The 21,210-nt window shown below is 33.9% G+C and overlaps 2 protein-coding genes and 1 long non-coding RNA gene across 7 annotated transcripts in view; 2 read left to right on the top strand and 1 right to left on the bottom strand.

Moving 5' to 3' along the window:
• Positions 1-1,349: 1,349 nt before the first annotated feature.
• On the top strand, positions 1,350-7,995 carry LOC130054660 (uncharacterized). Its single transcript, XR_008802985.1, has 2 exons — positions 1,350-1,411; positions 7,587-7,995. It is a non-coding gene; the product is annotated as an uncharacterized LOC130054660 (long non-coding RNA).
• On the bottom strand, positions 2,503-18,512 carry LOC125651753 (seipin-like). 2 transcript variants are annotated; one of them, XM_048880506.2, is made up of 8 exons: positions 18,233-18,512; positions 12,380-12,455; positions 11,796-11,871; positions 10,951-11,018; positions 8,991-9,125; positions 7,822-7,919; positions 7,468-7,688; positions 2,503-6,177 (listed from the first exon to the last, which is right to left on the bottom strand). In XM_048880506.2, exons 1-8 carry the CDS (start codon positions 18,442-18,444, stop codon positions 5,987-5,989), a joined length of 1,077 nt encoding a protein of 358 aa, XP_048736463.1. In that variant the 5' UTR covers positions 18,445-18,512; the 3' UTR covers positions 2,503-5,986. The 2 variants fall into 2 exon arrangements, with proteins under 2 accessions (XP_048736463.1, XP_048736462.1); XM_048880505.2 differs by having other exon boundaries at positions 10,945-11,018; positions 18,233-18,509.
• A 196-nt stretch (positions 18,513-18,708) lies between these two features.
• The window catches only part of LOC125651749 (poly(A) polymerase type 3-like), a 39,950-nt gene continuing 37,448 nt past the window's right edge, over positions 18,709-21,210 (top strand). For 3 of the 4 annotated variants that reach the window (XM_048880497.2, XM_048880496.2, XM_048880495.2), the window contains exons 1-2: positions 18,840-18,996; positions 19,330-19,483. In XM_048880497.2, the coding sequence (XP_048736454.1) occupies positions 19,332-19,483 (152 nt within the window). In that variant the 5' untranslated portion in view covers positions 18,840-18,996; positions 19,330-19,331. Of the gene's footprint in view, positions 18,997-19,329; positions 19,484-21,210 lie in introns of all 4 variants that reach the window. The other variant, XM_048880494.2, reaches the window with a different exon arrangement.

The raw sequence follows: 21,210 nt of genomic DNA, 5'->3' as shown, positions 1-21,210 counted from the left end.
ATTATATTGATAAAGATTTGTCATTCTATTCTGTTGATAGGATTGATTATATGATAAAGATTTGTCATTCTGTTCTGTTGATAGGATTAATTATATGATAAAGATTTGTCATTCTATTCTCTTGATATATAGCCTACTGATAAGCTTCAGTACTAATTTGAAAACGTTAAAAATTGAAATTCCCACTATCTATAGAGGCTGCCATGATGTGGAAATCTATTGTATTCAGACCAAAAAAATCAATAATTTTGACGTCACACCGTCTGTTCCGGTTTTGATAGCAAGTGGCAGATTTTTCGAATACATTGTAAATAGGTTGATGCCTTCCTGTCCAGCAGTTTATTACACTAATGCGAAGGGAGGGATGTGAAAAAAGTTTTTTTTCTCTTGAAATTCCTGACCCAACCATGCACGTCATCTGAAAAGAAAAGACTATGTAAACTGTGGATCCATCATTTGCGTAATGACAAGCTGAGGTTCGAGACATTTGTATGAAGAAACGTGTACCGTCTGTCTGGTCTGCAACTTGACTTCAATCTATAACGTCTTCTTTTCGTAATTACTTCTTACAAAAGAACGGGCTCAAATTTATACGGCTCCAAACTTATAACTGTTCGTATCTTGTCATGTTTACAGTGCTGCTGAACTGGCGGTGTGAAGTCATAAATTAAACTTCAATGGCCGCTCTTTTAGCGGCGGGTAATTAAAATATATGATAGTTTAATATTGATTTAATTGTTAAGCAAGGATTTTTGTTGTTAAAGACTGTTATTTACGATATCAGTTAGTAATACTTTATTCATAAAAGCAACAATGTGCTTAGGGTTGCCTTTCCTTTTAAGTGAAAATATGATCTTGACCTTTGACCTTGAAAAACAATAGGCATCTTCCTCTCATCATGGTGATCAAATGTACCTAATTGTACAATCCTCGAGCTTACGGTTCGGTCTGTATCCTGCCCACAAGGTCCAGATGGACATATGGACGGACGGACATATGCAGAGCCATATACCATAATACATGTACATCCCGTCTTCGACGGACGTATAAAAACACTAATCCCAATCTGGTCATTCATCCAGAAATTATGCCATAGTTAGAATTTCATGAACAATTAACTGATACTCAGTTACATCCCTGTTAGACACATTACATTAAGTCTTTAACCTAATCACTCATCTCGAAAATTTTGTTCCCATGCAGCTGCATGTGATGTTGGACGGGTTTGGCCGTCGAATGGCTTAGTTGGTGGAGCATTTGACTGGAGATTCAGGGGGCCTGTGTTCGAGTCCCAGTCTGGTCCATTGCATTTTCTCCTTTTCAGTTACATTTGGTGCCATACACCAGACCCTGGAACCGACAGGTGAAAATGCCTGTCAGGGGATAAAGATCCTGGATTGATGTTTTCAAGGTAGGAAGACATTTAAGGAAGGAGGAATGTAGCGGTCAGACAGGTTTGATTGCTGATGGCCAGTAAGCTAGAGATTCAGGGGGCCCGAGTTTGAATCCCAGTCTGGTCCATTGCATTTTCCTCCTTCCTGTTACACAGCACCAATGGTGCATGCCTTTTGATCCATCCATACAAGTTTGACGCAGGAAGAGCAGAAATAACAAGGACACCGCAGAGAGGAACACTTCCATGAAAATGTGGAAAACACAACACTCTGACCGTGAAATCAATGCTCATCTTCAATTCCTATATATAATTTATAGCATACAAGCATCAAGTTGTTAGACTTAATAGTTATCAATTTTTACTGCACCCAAAACATTGGTAAATTTAAAATTACTGACTAAAGGTATATGTACAATATTGGATATTGTTCACCCCCTATGCTTGTGTGGAGAAATGATTACTGTCGATTGAGTAATAATGAAACTGCGATTACTGTTATGACTTCCGGTGATGTAGTAGTGATTACTGTGTGTAGACGCGAGACATGGAGGTAAGTAAATCGTCAAATTTTGTGATAATGCTTTAAAATCCCTTCACTTTTAAATTCAGTGGACTGACCATCCAACAATAACATGTTTCATTGTGTACAAACAGAACTTAGAATGAACCACGGGTTGGTCGTTTCTGTAAACATTCACGAAAACTACCAATGGTTGTACACAAAGTTTGTAAACATTCCTTCAGGGGCACACATAAATTCAGTAATACGAGTTCAAAGAAAAGATATTTCTAGGTACCGAGACACATGGATAATTTTCAGATTCTTTTAAGTTATCACAAGGCACAGTTCATAGAACATTTGATCGTTTTCTTATGTAAAATGCAATTTTATATCATGATTGTTGTTGCCTGCTTAACATGATTTAACCTATAAATCTCGAGTCAGAACAATAAAATAAGTTTCTCTGAAATTGGCCGATTCTTCAAAGACAGATGGACATTTTGATTAGAAAATTGACTGCAGTAAAACCTCCATGGAATCTACATAGTAGTATGTAACTTATAAGGAGTCCATTGAACAGATAAAAAAATTTGAGAAAGAATTTGTATTTCATAACTTTAAACATTGAATCATGTAAATTACAGTACAACATGGTTATGGCAAGGGTCATGAATTCATTATAACCAAACTTTGTTACATCCAATAACAGTTTAAATAATTCCCTCTCATAGGGAATAAATTCGTTATAAAGCGTGTTTGTTATAAGCACATGATTTACTGTGTACAGTTTTAATGAAGTACAAGGCTAACCATACTGTTTCTTGTTTTATTCAGCATTTAATTATAACAAAATGAATAAAATTTAGCATATTATTTTGGCTCCAAGTTCTGTGCAACCAAAAGATTCAAAACTACTTACTGCAAATAACATAAAATTGATTTATTATCATCAATTATACAACTTAAAATTACAGATTATACATGGCATACACTTGAAACTTTCACAAAGTTCTTGACATAGAGGGACTGAAAATCAGATTCAGAGTACTTTTAAAGAACATTTCGACCCCAAAATTTTCAAAACTCATTTGTTTGAATTCAGTCAAACAATGATTGCTTTAGAGAGCTTTCATAATGTTCTTTTTTTAAAAAAAAAACTATTGTGTGTGTGATAGCAAAAAAATAAGCATTTATTGCCATATCTATAAGAAAATCTGGAAATTTATTCAAAATGATCAATAAAAAAGGAGACAGGACTCGATGAGTGCGTTCGAGATCACTGTTCTTTGCCGATCCTGAACGCCAAGTATGCATCAGGAAAACTGGTTGGTTTGAAGTACAAGAACTCACCACACCTCTGTAGGTAGTGTAGTCAAAGAACATGTTCATACGCACATGTTCTCGTTATTCACAACTCTAAGAACTGAGCACGAGATCAACAGGTGGTCTCAAATGCACTTCATAAGTCACATGCTTTGCCTAAAAGCACTAAAAAAAATGATCTCTTGTTTCAACATTATTCAATGTGACAAAATACATTTATTTATACATTCCAGCACTGAAAGACTTGGGGGATAACTAGAATAACACTGAGCAGTATATATACTACATATACACGATAACTAAACATTAAATTGTTACAACTACAAGTACCTCTCTTTCTAATACCATCCTCCAGATTCAAAGTCCCACAATCAGATAAAAGGTGTCCACACTACAGAACAGCAGACATTTTTGTGGAGTAGATTATTGAACTATGTTTATAAAAAGATTAAATAAATTTCTCACCAATAGCAGTTATATAAGACTTCTGTAAACATGACTATCTAGGTGTGGGATGTTATTTACACTAAATATGCAATTATGAGATTTTCATGTGAATTACCACTACACATACTTTCCCTTAGTTAAGCAATTCATTAAATAAAGATACTGACAACACATAATTAAACACTGTGTATGGTTTAAAGAGGAGATACATGTGATTAACAACACATGGAAATACTTACAGCATCTATCATGTCTATCAAAGAATGAACACAAAATGTAATCGCTAATTCCTTCATAATCTTGATTCTTTTACATTCATGACCTTTGAACACATGTGGGTGGGAAAAGCTACACAGACATCAGCCCCTCGATCCACTCCTTTTTTTTTTTAAATTGTTGTTACACGAATAAAATCGATGATAATGCACATGATTGTTCCTATTTAGCATATTCCTTCAATAATACTGATGTATTGGTCATTAAAAAAATGCTTACAAAACGCCCTTGTTAAAATGTTGGTTGATAACATTGCAGTGTGATACTTTTTCTTGTAGACAATTTTAAAAATCAAATCTAGTAGTGATGTGCAGTGTCACAAGGATATGTCATAGTGGGACTATTCAAGAGAGATATTTACTGCCCTGCTCTGTTAATAAATGCTGTAAACAGAGTAAAGTTCACTCCTGATGTTCAAAACACGTAGTTTTTATCAAAAGTAAGAAAAATTTGTGAGCATCGGATGTACAAACAAATGACCGTGAAGACAAAGGAAATGAAAATCTCTCAGGAGGATAATGACAATATCTAAAAACTGAAATATACGAGTATATTACAGAATAATATTTATCATGACAAATTAAACAAAAGGCACAAGCTTAAAAACCAAAAACTGAGGGAATGGAAAAATCCTTGACAGCAAGTACATAAAATGGTATTATACAGTAAAACACAGTTACAGTGAACACACTTATAATGAATTCACTCCAACAGTGAAGGGATTTTCATCTCCTGTAGTTTTAAAACATATCATTAACTTATTAGATACAACAAATAATATTTATAATGAATTAAATTGTTTGTCCCCAACTTTTCATTATAAATGTGTTTTACTGTATATTGTACGTCAGTGTATACGAAAATCTACTTAACTGTTTACTGATTAAACAGCAGAAAATACTAATCTCATATCTGGAATTATTTTTCTTCAATGTTTTGAGACTTTCAGAAACAAAAATCATTATATGGTGCTCTGCACATTTCCATAATTAGCACGAAAATAAAAAAAAAAATTGCAGAAAGATTTCACAATTAATCTTGACTTTACAACATATACTTGTAGGTATAAACATTTACCAGTAACCTTTTTGAAACACCTCTATACTTGGTAATTGTCGTGTAATATTATTGAAACAGTAGTTAATATTGCATAATATTACTGGCCTATCAGTTAATGCCAAGTGACATACTGTAAAGGAACTTTTATTTAGGTGAATAACGAAATAAAGTAGCCGCAAATAAAAGTTGGTTTACAATATCAGTTTACACTTACAACAGTAATATACCAACATTTGCACATAATCATTTACACTCTTAAATTATTGTGACAAAATCAGTTTGCTCATAAAGTCTTTTCGAATCATTGATAAATTTTTCATGTAAGGTTACATACATGTAACAAAGGTAACAAACGTTGAATACATAGAAAAGTATAAAAAATACAGAGTAAGGAATTAAAAATGCACAATGTATAAACAATGTTTATACCAGCTTGACTCTTTAATCTATTATTATCTTTTTTCTTTCATTTGGTATATTTTGTGCAAATTTGGTTCTAACTTGTGATCAAAGATGATAAATAAAATATAATAAAAATAAAAACTAGAAAACTGATATAAAGTCAGAGAGGGCCCCACAATGAATATTTTAAAATAAAAAATTCTAAGTCCCATAATAACAAAACAGGTAAATATGAAAATCGAAAAGTTTTCCTCTTTCTAATCCAAACATTACTTTTACAATTCTATGAAAATCTTCTCAAGTTATATGGTACTATTATCTATTATCTTACTGATGGTAAGTCCCATAACTCCGTAACAAAGCCAGTAAATCTAAAAATTGAATGGGGTCTTCCTCTGCCTAATCCAAGTATTATGTATAAAATTTACGAAATTCTTCCCAAGGAAGCTTTAAAAAGTTGTCATGTGTCATAGGAAGTGCTGATGGACGGACAGACAGACAGAATGATTACTATAGAGCACCTACCATAGGGTGGGGCCTAATAATATACATAAATAAAAAACTGAAATCTGTAGGATTTGTCATGAAGAGATCACCGGGCGTCTATGACGCAATAAGAAGTCACGTTCTGAATCCTCTAAGTCCATTGGTGCAATTAGACTGTCCACTACATCTTCATAGTCTTCTCTGCTACCCATTGTCTCTAGTTTGGAAGATTGCTCTGGATCTTCTGAATATGGTGGAGGTCTACCTGTCATTTGTGCCACTGTTGCTAGAAATGAATGTACACATGGTCAAATTCATAGATATGTCAAGAAATCAGAGCAGTTTCCCCGGGTGGCAATTTTGTAACCAGGTTACAATAGGGGCAATATTTTTGTCCAATTTAGCATATGAAACATCTATGTCTTATAGTGCTAAAAAGCTAGTACATATCAACCACCTTTATTTTAAGGTTGCGAGTGTTACAGACCTTTCTCTAAACACCCACTTATCATTAAATGCAGGGTTACTACAAGGGTTATGAGGGTTACAGACCTTTCTTGCCATACATGCAAATTCAGTGTTTCTAAAACAAAAAAAATTCAGTGCTTCTATTTCGTTTTCAAACATGTCAAATTATCTTTTCTCCGTTTAAAAATTGTACTACACATTACACAAGCCCTGACATTACCAAAATAATGATTCTTTCAGGTTCTAGAGCCATAAAACTTAGAAAAGCTTATTTTTCATTTAAGTGTCTCTTTTATAGAAGGAACTTTGAACATTTAATGAAAAAGTGAAACTGAGATCAAAAGTGAAACTGAGATCAAAAGTGAGACTGAGATCAAAAATGAAACTGAGATCAAAAGTGAGCTTGTCTAAGTTTGATGGCCCAAGAGCAGAATAGCAGTAGATCATGTGTCAGGTCCAATATCAATCAGCACAATGCAGTAGACCATGTGTCAGGTCCAATATTAATCAGCACAATGTGGTGAGAGTCAATAAGAAACAAGACCTCAGCAAGGCAGGACATATCCCAATCACAATCAGTGTCTACAAGCTTCTCTATAAAGTCCTGTAGTGACCTTGATCTTTCACATTTTGATCCCATCATCAATAGGGGTTTTCCTCCATTGCTAACAAAGCTAAATGTGAAGTATCAATTCAATCGAGCAAAAAATGTGGCCTGTAGAGTGCCTACACAGGAAAAATCTCATTACTATATCCACTCACAATGGATTGCAGGGGGATAGAAAATGTATGTTTGATGAAAAAAAAGGAAAAGAAGAAAAAAAGACCCACAATTCAAAATGGCTGACTATGTACGAAACCTTGTCGATATTAAGTGTAGATACATTTTCATAAAAAGTAAAAATTTCTTGTAATATATGTGATGTACTTCACCATATCTTACATGTGATTTTACGGATTGTCTTATTATCCTAATCTTTAAATATACATACACTGTCATGTCTGATAATTTGAGAATTGCAAGCCATGGGTTTTTGGTCTACTCCGCTCCCCACATAAGGGTTTGTGGAGAGCATAGTGGACCAAAAACTCTTGGCTGAATATTTACCTTTTCTTTCTTTTGCCAGCATTTCTCGTATATTCTTTCTTCTTTCCTCCATTTCACTTCTGTCTTTAGGTTTCCTGTCTGGCTCATATTCAAAAGAATTACCATTTCCTCTACTGTAGTAAATCTGGTACCATGACAACAGTGCCATGAAGCTAAGCAGACACATATTGAGGGTCGTTCCTATGGCAGCAGAGAGGAGTGGCCAATGGAACAACATATACCTGTTTGGAGACAAATGTTCTGAAAATGGATTCATTTTATTTGAAACTGCTATTTATTCACATTAATTTCTGAATAATCTATATTGTTTTTTTTGTTTGTTTGTTTTAGAAAGCTCATATCAATCATACACACCTCAAACCAGTAAAATGAGCATGTATCTTCAGTGTTGCTGAATAAATTTGTATCTTTAAATTCTGAACCTCTATATATGCTCCAATGGCTGGATTATACTGAAATTGTCAAAGAAGTATTTTTAAGTAAATCCATATTTCTATCACAATATCTATGGTGGAATGCACCTATATCTAACAACTTTTGGTTTTGTATGTTGTTTTACACCCCACCGGAGAATTTTTCACTCATTGCCATTAGCATCTATGTTCAATAAAATATCTAAGTATGAAGCAAAAGCAGATGACTCTGTGGTATCTTTTATTTCGAGTTCACAGGGATATACTGAATCGACATATGAATATCTAAGTACCTAGCAGATATCGAAGATTCTGTGGAGTCTTTCATTTCAAGTTAAATGAGATATATTAATTCGACATATGAACAATGAAAGAAAGCAAAAGTGAGCAAGCTCATATACCCCACACTCCAACATTGCTTGACAATGTCTCACATAATGAATGGTAATGCTATGCATTACTGGAAGAACAGGATAGACAGGCTCGAAATTCTAAGTTCAAAAGGGGCATAACTCCCAGAAAAATTATTAAATCAGAATTTTCTGGGAATATGCACATCTACAAAGTGTGTACTTATTAACTACAAAGTTTAACAAAATTCTGTTGAGCGGTCCCAGAGGAGTTGCGCTGACAAGAACAGGACAGATGGGCTTGAAATTCTAAGTTCAAAAGGGATAATAACTCTGTGGGGTATAAATATGAGTATTTTTAATAGATAAAACATCATCCATATATCTAAATTCTGAGTTAAAGGTTACAGCAAGAGATTTTTTCTTCTCATGTACATTTTAGAAGCTTTTGAATAAATTCTGCCTCATAAGGATACAGAAACAGGTCAGCTAATAAAGGAGCATAATATGTGCCCATAGAAATTTCGGCAAACTGTTGACTTCATAGACAGTATCAGTGAGGAACTTCAGCATCATTTTACCTATCAACTTCAGAGTACTTGTGAATAGAGTCAGAGTGGTGCTTAAGAAGGTAATTTTTTTTTAATGACAGATCACAAGATATAAATCATCCTCACAAATCAAGGTTTTGTGATTACGGAAGTACATAATCACAAAACCTTGACATTGTGAGGATGGATGTGAATGTAATTATACTCACAGAGTCGTCAATGTAGTTCCTATAAAAATCAACATTTAATGATTGCTTTTGTTCTGCAAATCCTGAGAGAAGTAGAGGAGAAAACACAAATGTGTCAATTATACGCAACAACTCCGATCTGTAATGCAGCATTACCTACAAATAATCCGAGCAATCTCCAGATAGTATACACATTCTTGTACACATATACATTATATACATTCTTGTACACATATATACATTATATACATTCTTGTACACATATATACATTCTTGTACACATATATACATTATATACATTCTTGAACACATATATACTTTCTTGTACACATATATACATTATATACATTCTTGTACACATATATACATTATATACATTCTTGTACACATATATACATTATATACATTCTTGTACACATATGTACATTCTTGTACACATATATACATTCTTGTACACATATATACATTCTTGTACAAATGTACATTTAATCATTTTATTCAAGGTACACATGTAATCAGAATATTTCTGAAAACATCAGTTACTGTAGTTTAGTAGTTAAGATAGATTGTATTTACAGATATGTAAATTTACATGGATTTATTCCGAAAAAACAATAAAATAATCAACCCCTCTTACCACACAGAAGAGCTGCAATCATACAGAGAAACAGAAAACAGAGCAAACATGCAAAACGAAAATGAGTTAGTAACAGTAGTCTGAATGTGAATTAAAAAGGAAGCAGACAAGGAATTATTGCTTAGTTAAATAGTATAAACAAAGAATAAACTAAGAATCCATATCTCCATGTAATGAGAGATTAACTTTGCTTTATATAATCGCTCTGTATTTTCTTGTTAATGTGAGCAGCATGACTTGTGACCTGGTAAAAGAAGTGTTGGTATATGATCTGTAAATCTGTGAATATTCACTACTGGGTTATCTACCTAGAAGATTCCATATGATACGACAGACAAGGAGAATACTGCATACAGGCTTATTTTCGCCTCGTATTATTTACACTCTTTCTCACTTGCAGATGATTTTGCCCCATTTTTAATTTGCCCAGACACAATTGTGCTAAATGAAAGATAAGAGAGAAAACAGTTTTGCCCAGTCTTGAATTCGTCAACTGACAACAAGGGAAAATAAAACGAGGCAAATGTTTTCCTGAATACAGAATTTTTTTCTCTTTTCATTTTCAAGGCTCTCACTAATGTAAGAATAGGCATTCTGGATGTACTGTACAAGGCTCTCACTAATGTAAGAATAGGCGTTCTGGATATACTGTACAAGGCTCTCACTAATGTAAGAATAGGCGTTCTGGATGTACTGTACAAGGCTCTCACTAATGTAAGAATAGGCGTTCTGGATGTACTGTACAAGGCTCTCACTAATGTAAGAATAGGCGTTCTGGATGTACTGTACATAACCAGATGTTTCCTTGACTCAAGTAAAAACTTTATAAAACAATCATCTTAATACCTTAAATAGTGCATCACTGTGGTTCTGATAATACTGACACAGATATCAGTGGTGGATCCAGGATTTCAAAAAAAAAGGGGGGGGGGGGTACATGTGAAAGTCAAGTATTAGCCAAAATACTCAATCATCTTGGGTGCCAAATTTGGAGTTTTCATCTATATATGCTAGTAATGTCTTGTAAATTTGTGGCGAAAAAGGGGGGGGGGGGGGGGAGGGCCTGGGCCCCCTATAAATCTGCCACCGGTTATCATGACTTACACTGTCCCACTTTGTTGAACTAGAATAATACGAGAAAAAGCTTATGAAATTTTCTACAGATCCTAAAAGTGATAATTATTATAAGGGGAGTAAATTGCATATGATTTACATAATTTAGATATGAATGTGCTGACACCTGAAATGTCCCATACTCCCTTGCCTGTCTTATCACAAGTTTTAAAATACAATGGAGATGCAGTGGAAAGATAGGGTTAATTAGAACTGACCACCTACACTTACAGATCTGGACGAGCAGGCCACGGTCTGTCCAGTCTTATCATACAGCTGTAGCTTCACCATGACCATACCTGAAACGGTCAGAAGCACAATGTACTACCTATACACCTGTATCAAACCACACACTATCTATACACCTGTATCATACTGTACACTATCTATACACCTGTATCATACTGTACACTATCTATACACCTGTATCATACTGTACACTATCTATACACCTGTATCAAACCACACACTATCTATACACCTGTATCATACTGTACACTATCTATACACCTGTATCACACAACACACTATCTATACACCTGTATCAAACCACACACTATCTATACACCTGTATCATACTGTACACTATCTATACACCTGTATCATACTGTACACTATATATACACCTGTATCACACAACACACTATCTATACACCTGTATCATACTGTATAATATCTATACACCTGTATCAAACCACACACTATCTATACACCTGTATCATACTGTACACTATCTATACACCTGTATCACACAACACACTATCTATACACCTGTATCACACAACACACTATCTATACACCTATATCACACACCACACTATCTATACACCTGTATCATACTGTACACTATCTATACACCTGTATCAAACCACACACTATCTATACACCTGTATCATACTGTACACTATCTATACACCTGTATCACACAACACACTATCTATACACCTGTATCAAACCACACACTATCTATACACCTGTATCAAACCACACACTATCTATACACCTGTATCAAACCTCTCTTAAAATGAAAAACAAATTAAACTGAATTTAGGATATTAATTTTCAGAAGTACTTACCTAATTCCTTGTTGATTGGAGACTCTGGCAGTTCAGTTTCCAATATTATACTGTAAGCTTCACCCCTCGCGAACACCTTAAGGAGAAGGAAATATTGTATCTACTAAAGCAAATCAAAACATGTTCACATTTTCCTACTCAAATAAATACTGTTTAAAATTAATAAATATTGTTAATTAATTGAATTTTACAACACTTTATCTTGCCTGGTCATATCAAATATTTTATAAGCAGGACATAATTTTTGTAAATGTTCAATTCAAATTGTTTATTACTAATTATATATGTATGTACAGAATAATCCATGAAAACCTTATTTTTGAATCAAGTTAACCTTGCAAAAAATTCTTCAGAATAAAAAGTGATTAACATCAATTACCTAATCATGTCGTCTGTTTTTTTAACTCTTGTATTCATATTAACGTAGGTATATTGTTTTGACTGATTCAAGTTTTAGAATTGTATACTCAAACCACGATAAGCGATAATATAAAACTTTCAACTTTCATTCCAAATTACTTCTTAAGGTAAAAAAAAAATCAATGGAGAGATCATTGGAAATTGCGTACATATTTCTTTTATACCTCACTTTGACCTTCATTAACCAGAGTAATATTATCTGCAGGATATGAACATATTTCTACTCCATCATCACATATTCTGGAAAAAAAATAATATGCACATTGTATACAATTTATATTGACATGCCATCGGGCTCATCTCCTCTGACATACGAGAGGAACACAGGACATAGGAGAGTACAGCACACGCTATTAGATGAGTGAGATCAGACACGTAAAACTTATCATAATCATTGTAGCATTAGGGTCTGACCATCTTTGATATTTTCATTATTTGGTAATTAATTGATTTGATTGGCCTAGGATAATCAAATACTATGATTAATCACAAATTATTTTTTTAATACATACTGTACACATATATATTTCCAGTCATAGTTTCATTGAATATCATTTTTGGTTTGGTTCATGGGTCTGAGATTCTGCTGCATTGCATATGCCTTATATGAAAATGATTTACATACTTAAAGCCCGCTAGTATAGGAAATGACGCAGATTAAATGTGACCACGGAAACACTGAAATAAGTACTGTGTCATCTTCGCACGCCATGTGTCCGATTCGCTTACACTTAGCCTGCGAAGACGGTACTGTGTATAAAATGTATGTTTACAGTTACTCGAAGAAAATTACATTAGTGGAATATTTCACAGAAACATAACATTGCTGCTCCTTTACCTTCATGTCAAAACTGTCCTTAGATGAACTCGATATGACATACTGGTAATTTTATAATCGTGAATCTACAGATAATCACACCTGCCCACCTCCAGGGTACCACCATTGTTACAGTGTCTTTTGATTCACTAAAGTTAAAACACATTACACAGTTTTGGGTGTTAATGTTTGACTTGATGATTTCTCAGATCTCTCCAACATAGAGAGTGAAAAAGTTACCTGTATTTATTTAATCAAAACTAAAAGTTTTACAAATTCATTCATAATAATCATCATTTATCTATTCTCACTTGAGGAGGTATATGCTACACCAGAGAAATTTGATATGGATGAAAAGTGGAGAATATGTACAACAATATTTCGAAATTGAAAACTTTCAAATTTACTTTATTTAGCCAAAAAATGCAGTTTTAGTTGAAAGCAATCAGAGAAAAATTTAAAACTCCTGCTGGACTCGAACCCGTGATCTACAGTTCAGCAGTCAATGTGCTAACCTACTGAACTACTCAGCTAGGTGAATAATTTTAAAATGAATAGACAAATATTGCTGATATTCATATTTTCATCCATGTTTTAAAAGGAAATCAGCCATTATGACGATGTAGAGTACCTCCTTAAAGAGGCCCAATACACTATCTTAAAGGGAAAGGCAACCCAAAAGATTTTAATTTACATGATAAATGATAGGATTAATCATATGACAAAGATTTGTCATACAATTCTGTTGATATATGGCCTATAAGCTTCAGTACTAATTTGAAAATGTCAAAAATTGAAATTCACGTGATCTATAGAGGCTGCCATGATGTGCAACTCTTTTGTATATAAGACCACAAAAATCCATAATTTTGACGTCACACTGTCTATTCCGGTTTTGATGAGATTCTAAGATCATCCACAGGTGCTTGGGTTCAGGACCCCCCCCCCCCCCCCCCCCCCAAATATGCTACACGAGTTGATTTAATTATTTTTTTTCTTGAAAATATTTCTAATGCATGTCAACAATGGTTTGCATACCCATAAAGTCCAAAATAATTCAAAATAAGCCTTTTTAAAAAAAAAAATCCCTCACTGGTTATTACAACAGAACTTATAATAACCAGTGAGGGTATTTTTTTTAGGGCTTATTGTGAATTACATGTGTTGTTGACTTTATGAGTATGCAAGACGTTGACATACATTAGAAATATTTTCAACAACAAAATTAATTAAATCAACTCATGTAGGTTATTCTGATGGGGGGGGGGGGGGGGGGGGGGGGGGGGGGGGGGGTCCTGAACCCAAGCACCTGTGAGATCATCAAGGATGTGCATGTGGTAGATCTTACAAATAAATAGGTTGATGCCTTCCTGGCAAGCAGTTAATTACACTAATGCGAAGGGGGGATATGAAAAAAGGTTGGGTTTTTTTCTCTCGAAATGCCCGACTCAACCAAGTCATTTAAAAAGAAAAGACTACGTAATGAAGCTGTGGATCCATCATTTGCGTAATGACAAGTTGAGGTTCAAGACATTTGTATGAAGAATGTTTACCGTCTGCCTTGTCTGCGACTCGACTGAACGTCTTCTTTCTCTCAATATCTCCTTGTGAAAGAACGGGCTCAAATCTATACGGCTCCAAACTTAACTGTTCGTGACTTGTCATGTTTACAGTGCTGCTGATGAAATAAACCGGATTAGATGGTGTGACGTCATAAATTAAACTTCAATGGCCACTCTCTTAGCAGCGGGTAATTTAAAATACATGATAAATTAATATTGATTTAATTGTTAAGCAAGGATTTTTGTTGTTAAAAGACTGTCAATTACGATATCAGTAAGTAATACTTTATTCATAAAAGCAACTATGTGGTTAGGGTTGCCTTTCCCTTTAAGATGTTTTCCTTTCTATTCTTTTGTTAAACAATAAACTCATGCTTGATATGAAATTCAAGAAATAAAATTTTAAACGATGCATGTACAACCATATTATTAAATGATAGGGCATCGATGATAGTTTTTAAGGAAATTCTTTTTGTTGAAAATTTGATTTTGTAGAATAAGAGTAAAAGTCTCCATTTCGAAATAAACCCACTACAACAAGTTAAGGTTCTCTGTCATTATTGCTGGTAACACTCTGCTCTTGACTACCAATGTATATACCAACTCAGCAGGGCATTTAAAAAACAATCATAACTAGGAAGAATTGTTTTAGCACATCAAAACTGAAAGTGGAAAAAGTCAAGGTCATAAAAAAGGCACCTGACATCATGGTATAACCCACATACCAAATATCAAAGGCATATGTCAAAAGACAAAAAAGTTACGATCCGGACAAAAAAAAAATGCCCCAAAAATATTGATACCAAACTGTTGTATTTTTATTTAGTTTCATTGTAGGAAGATTCTGTTATGTAAGAAGTTGGGCTTTTATTGTTCAGTGGTTATTGAGAAGATTTTGTAAAAAAATAAAAATAAAAAAAAACAAAACAAAAAAAACACCCTATCTCTTAGTTATGTAACAGGAAGGTAAAAAAGTAATGGGCCAGACCAGAATTTAAAACCCGGCCTCCTGAATGTCTAGTCAGATGCTCTACCAACTGAGCTATCTGGCCACGGCTAATGAACCCATATCTTACCACCACATTCCTTCCTCCTTAAATGTGTTTACATCTTGAAGACACACGACCCACATTGTTAACCAACCCACAACTTGCAGCTGAAAATCCTGCCAAGGACAAAAGAGTCTTCGAGGGAGAAGAACACTTTAAGGGAGGAATGTTGCAATTTGGGCTATATGAACTGTGGATTTAGGCCTTGATAGCCAAGTGATCAGAGGACCTAACTAGTAATGCAGGGGATTCAGTAGGACCCCGAGGAGTTGTTGATATGGAAGGAAACAGGGAAACATGGAGGAAACAACATGTACAAGTGGGCAACTACAATACCTCTTACATACAACCACTGCCATGCATGAGGATCAAACTCAGATTGCAGTGGAACTAGTAACAATGCTACCCCTAGACATCCAAATAAATTTGTTCAAGCAGGAATTAAATAGTGTATTACCTTCGTAGCTAAGGACCTGTTGTGATCATAAAATAGCATTGGTCTCTCTAAGAAAATTCAGATAAGATTTTTAATTGTTTTATAGAGGGCAAAGCCCTCTCATGGCCCAAAAGGCCTAAGAGCAGAGCTCTCCCAATCTGACTAAAGTACAGACCTATATTATTATATATATATTAATAATATAGGTCAATAATATAGGTCTGTACTTTAGTCAGATTGAGAGCTCTCCCTATAGGTAACACGTATATACATGTTTAAAAGGAAAATATAGAAAACTAATGAAAAATTAAACCATACCTATGGAACTTGAAAATTTTGGTCCCAATGGCATCGATTCAAATATTAATGCATGGATATGTATTTCTCCACTTTGAATCTCGTGTACCCAAGTTCACGTCATTCTGAGATGTTACATAAAATCCATAAAAGCATGTAAATCTTATTTTCTTAATCATATATATATATATGTAAATATATATATATATATATATATATATATATATATATATATATATATATATATATATATAAAAGCACTAAGTTCCAACAACACCCGATACCTAAAAGTGTCGGATCCACAACATGGAGATACAAGGTCAAATACAAAAAATTATACAAAGCACTAAAATGACCAATGACACGAACAACCAGATTGTCAATCTGGTTGTTCGTGTCGTTGGTCATTTTAGTGCTTTGTATATATATATATATATATATATATGAGGGGTGAAACGATACATTACAGTACCTTCTCGATTTGATTCGATTTTCGATACTTTAGTCTCGATTCGATGATTTTCGATTCGATACAATAGCATGTTCCAAATTCTTTAAAATGCTTAGATTTTTTTATGTTTATTGTATTTATTGCTCTCTGCAAATAAATTCTACATAATATAAAAGCGTTTAACATAAAGCAACACTCTTATCACTTGTCCTAAAGCCGAACTGTCACTATAGCCAGGATTTATACATTGGGGGTGCATTTTTCAACACCCAATACCTAAAAGTGTCGGATCCACAACATGGAGATACAAGGTCAAATACAAAAAATAATACAAAGCACTAAAATGACCAACGACACGAACAACCAGATTGACAATCACTATAGCCAGGATTTATACATTGGGGGTGCATTTTTCAACTCGACTGTGTCCATTTTGGTACAGCAAAGTTTACTTGTACGTGATCGGGCAATTTTCAATTCCATTGGCCAATCAGAAACTGTGTTATCAAAAACAATGTATGCTATGATTCTAGAACCGTATCGAACTGAAACAGACCCGGAATAAATCGAACATCGAATCGAGACCTCTACATCACGATTTGGCCGCATCGAGATGCATCGTTTCACCCCTAATATATATATATATATAATCACTTCTCGATTAAAGCAATTGTACCCAATCAGATCACACACTCGTCCTTTTTCGTAACCGGCAAGAAGACTCGGACGTGGATCGGCACAAGAATTGCATCAAATCAATGCATTTCTTCGCCAGAAGTGTGCCTCTGAATGAGGTTAAAAGGCAATCCCTGTATAATGTGTTCTTTAGATTTTCAATGCAGATTCAGTTTTGGTATCATTAACATCTTATTCACTCTAAACTAATACATAAACATATAAGTGGAAATTTATCATATTAGAATAACTTACATATGTATATCTTAGATGCATGTGATGAAAGTTTGCATTTCATATTGTAACGTACCACTGTGTCGTGTGACGTCATAGTTGCATTTGTGTACATATGGCAACAGACTCTCATGGCATCAATCCACATATGAGGTTCATTTGCTGTTATGAAAATAGCCGAGTAGTTACGATTGCGATTGTACCATGTCTCCTATGTTTGTGAATTTGCTAAACACCAACGTTGGATGTGACATCACAATGCACTGTTTACTTCAGTTGCATTGAGTTTCCCGCGTTCAATGAATAGGCGGATCAAAAATGTCTAAAGTTAGAATACTTTGAATGAGCTCTGTCTTCACACGTTAGGTGCTAACTTCCGAGATATTTTTTGTTTTGTTAGGCGTTATGGGTCTAGATACTAATGCCAATACTTTTTGCTTCGCCCTCAAACACGGTCACACCGTAGACATATTATTCATTTACTTGAATTACTTACTTGAATTGTAAATTCACCCTTTTAATTAGAGAAACAGGTGGCATATATGCAAAGTAAAAGCTGCCGTATAAAAATGCAGAGAACCACAGCAAAATAACAAAAACAGCAATGATAACAGCAATTCTTGTGACGATATTCTTCAATTTCGATAATGTTAAGTCAAACGAGTCTTTAAGCCATCCCAAAATATTGTACACAAACATCAAAATCATTATTTTTGTCTTTTCACTTGTTCAAGCAGAGCACTTTGTACCGGAAGTCGATGGTTGTTTGACAAGTCGGTCAAAAAATGTGTCAAATGCCAAAAGAAGCGATTCACTGTGCAATTTTTTTCACTCAAACTGAAAACACAACAGTCTTAAATATCATATGATGAATAATAACTTTTCTGATATGTTGCTTCTATATGAAAGTTAATGGTTTTATTAGAATATCTGAAGCACGAATACTTTATGCACAACTTAATGAGTAAAGTATTTATTTTCGTATCTTTTTTACTTTAACGAAAGTATGAAATATTTTTAAGCAATTTTGATATCTTCTCGAATTTTAGGAAATATAGAGGATATCAAATAATACATAATCGAGTTTTCAAATTTTTTCTGAAGGTACGAAAACATATTTCCGCCATATTTAAGAAAAGAGCGATGGAGAAATCATGAATTATGCGTCAAGACTCTAAACAAAGTAGATTTCATCGACTTTTCTAATCACATGATAGAGTAGGGATATAAGATTTCATGTAAATTCCGATTCAAATCAAGGTAATAATTTGAAGTATGTTGTAAATATTTTCCCACGTCAGTAGAAAACAATTATTGTAAGTTTTTTATAATGGAAATAAAAGGTATTTTATTTATATTGCTAATTCTAACAATGGTTATACCATCTGTGAGGAAAGTATGCTACGAGTCATGCCTTTTACTTGGAAGAATTGGTTGAATTAATTTCATTAACAGTTCGTAATGTTCATTGACAAAAGTTCACTGACAAGGTTTGCTCACCCCAATGTTAGGAAGCTCTGTCAGCATAATTTCACTGATACAACTTGTATTGGAAACTGTCTTAATGCTCAAATCTTATATTGCATATTTCAGTCATGGCTTTAGAAGCAACCAAGAGCTACCCAGGGATAACCTCTCCAATTAGTTTGGATGGACCAAAACCAGTGGACTTGAAACTTTCTCAAAAGCTAGAGGAAGCCATGGGGCCTCATGGGGTGTTTGAGAGTGAAGCAGAAATGTCTCACAGGTAACAACATTTGTTAGTTCACTCAAAAACCTTTCTTAAAGCAATACAAACTGTAACTTGCTTAAAGATGGTAATTTCTTTTTTAAAAGGAAATCATTTCATGAATACAATACCTTCCTATAACACTTGAAGATTTTGATAAGAAATACAACATAGGAGGTTGACAAAACACGGACAGTCACGGATGCACGGAAACAGATAAAAATAGTACAAATCACGGATTCATTTTGCACGGATGATAAACTTTTCCGTGCATTTTTTAAAATATAGAATATGCTATTGATTTGTGACTTCAAACATACATTGAATTTTTTTTTTGTGCAAGTAGGTAGGGGATATATGTAGGTAGAATCTACCAGTCACGGACATTTTCCGTGCATTGTGACGTCACTGTAATTGTTATAAACATGCGAAATTTACACTAAATTACAGACAGGAGACTATACTTCTTTCATAATACAAGAATAATATTTTATTTCGATTGTTATTTCTTATAATTCTTCAATAAGAACAATTTACAGAATTTCCTTGACTTTGGTATCCGTGACTACAAAAATCGTCCGTGACTTTAAAATCGTCCGTGAATTTGTTTTTGTTCATGCAATTTCCGTGACTTTATGTGTTTACGATAAATAATAATGATAAATGTGTTTCTAGTTTTCAATTTTATTGATCAGTAAATTTTGTTAAAAACGGAATGTCAATTTCATATCTTTATCTGTAAAATTTATGACATTGCAATGTCACATTCGATTTCGTCCGCTGCTCAAATGAGCATTGCAAATATAATGCATTCTCCGGAACAAAATATTACTGTTCACTTTATGAATTCAGATGTTCAGAAAAATGGAAGTGACTGTGGTGTTTATGCAATTGCAAACGCAGTGGAGTTGTATTTTGGTGGACTCCCAGAATACATTACGTTTAATAGTACAGAAGCAATGAGACCCCATTTAATGGATTGCATAAACAACGAAATTTTCCATAAATTCCCTTCATGTTTCACCCACGATGTCACAATTCAACACTTAGTACTAGACAAATTAAGAAGTCAAATACAAGTCAGTACACATATAATACACCTTTTTTTTAAATTCACGGAAATTGTTATCATCCGTGCAAAATGAATCCGTGATTTGTATTATTTATCAAATCACGGACAGATTTTTCTTTCCAGTCACGGATACCAAAGTTTACGGAAATTCTGTAAATTGAATAATTTATATGAAATAATGATAAAATACTTGTATTATGGAAAAATATAGTTTTTACATGTTTATTATAATGTAATGAAGGAATCACGGAAATATTGCATACAAATCACGGACAAATGTTTGTGACGAAACAATTACGGTGACGTCACAATGCACTGAACATTTCTGTGACTGATAGATTCTAACTACATAATTATTCCCTGGGGTGTACACAAAACAATTCAAAGTATATTCGAAGTCACAAATCAGTTGATTCTATAATTTAAAAAATGCACGGACAATTTTATTATCCGTGCAAAATGAATCCGTGATTTGTAGTATTTTTTCTATTTCCGTGCGTCCGTGACTTGTCCGTGTTTTGTAAATGGCGTACAACATATGATAATAGACTTTTAAAAAGCCACTAACTTGTTATCATTCCTGGGTACTTCTCTTTGAATATAGAAATAAAATTGTCATTATATAATTAATATATATGGTGTGACCGTTGGACCGAGCAAAGCATATGATATG

The sequence above is a fragment of the Ostrea edulis genome, chromosome 5, assembly GCF_947568905.1.
Source record: "Ostrea edulis chromosome 5, xbOstEdul1.1, whole genome shotgun sequence".
NCBI lineage: Eukaryota > Metazoa > Mollusca > Bivalvia > Ostreida > Ostreidae > Ostrea > Ostrea edulis.
This window is presented reverse-complemented; position numbering and strand designations above follow the sequence as displayed.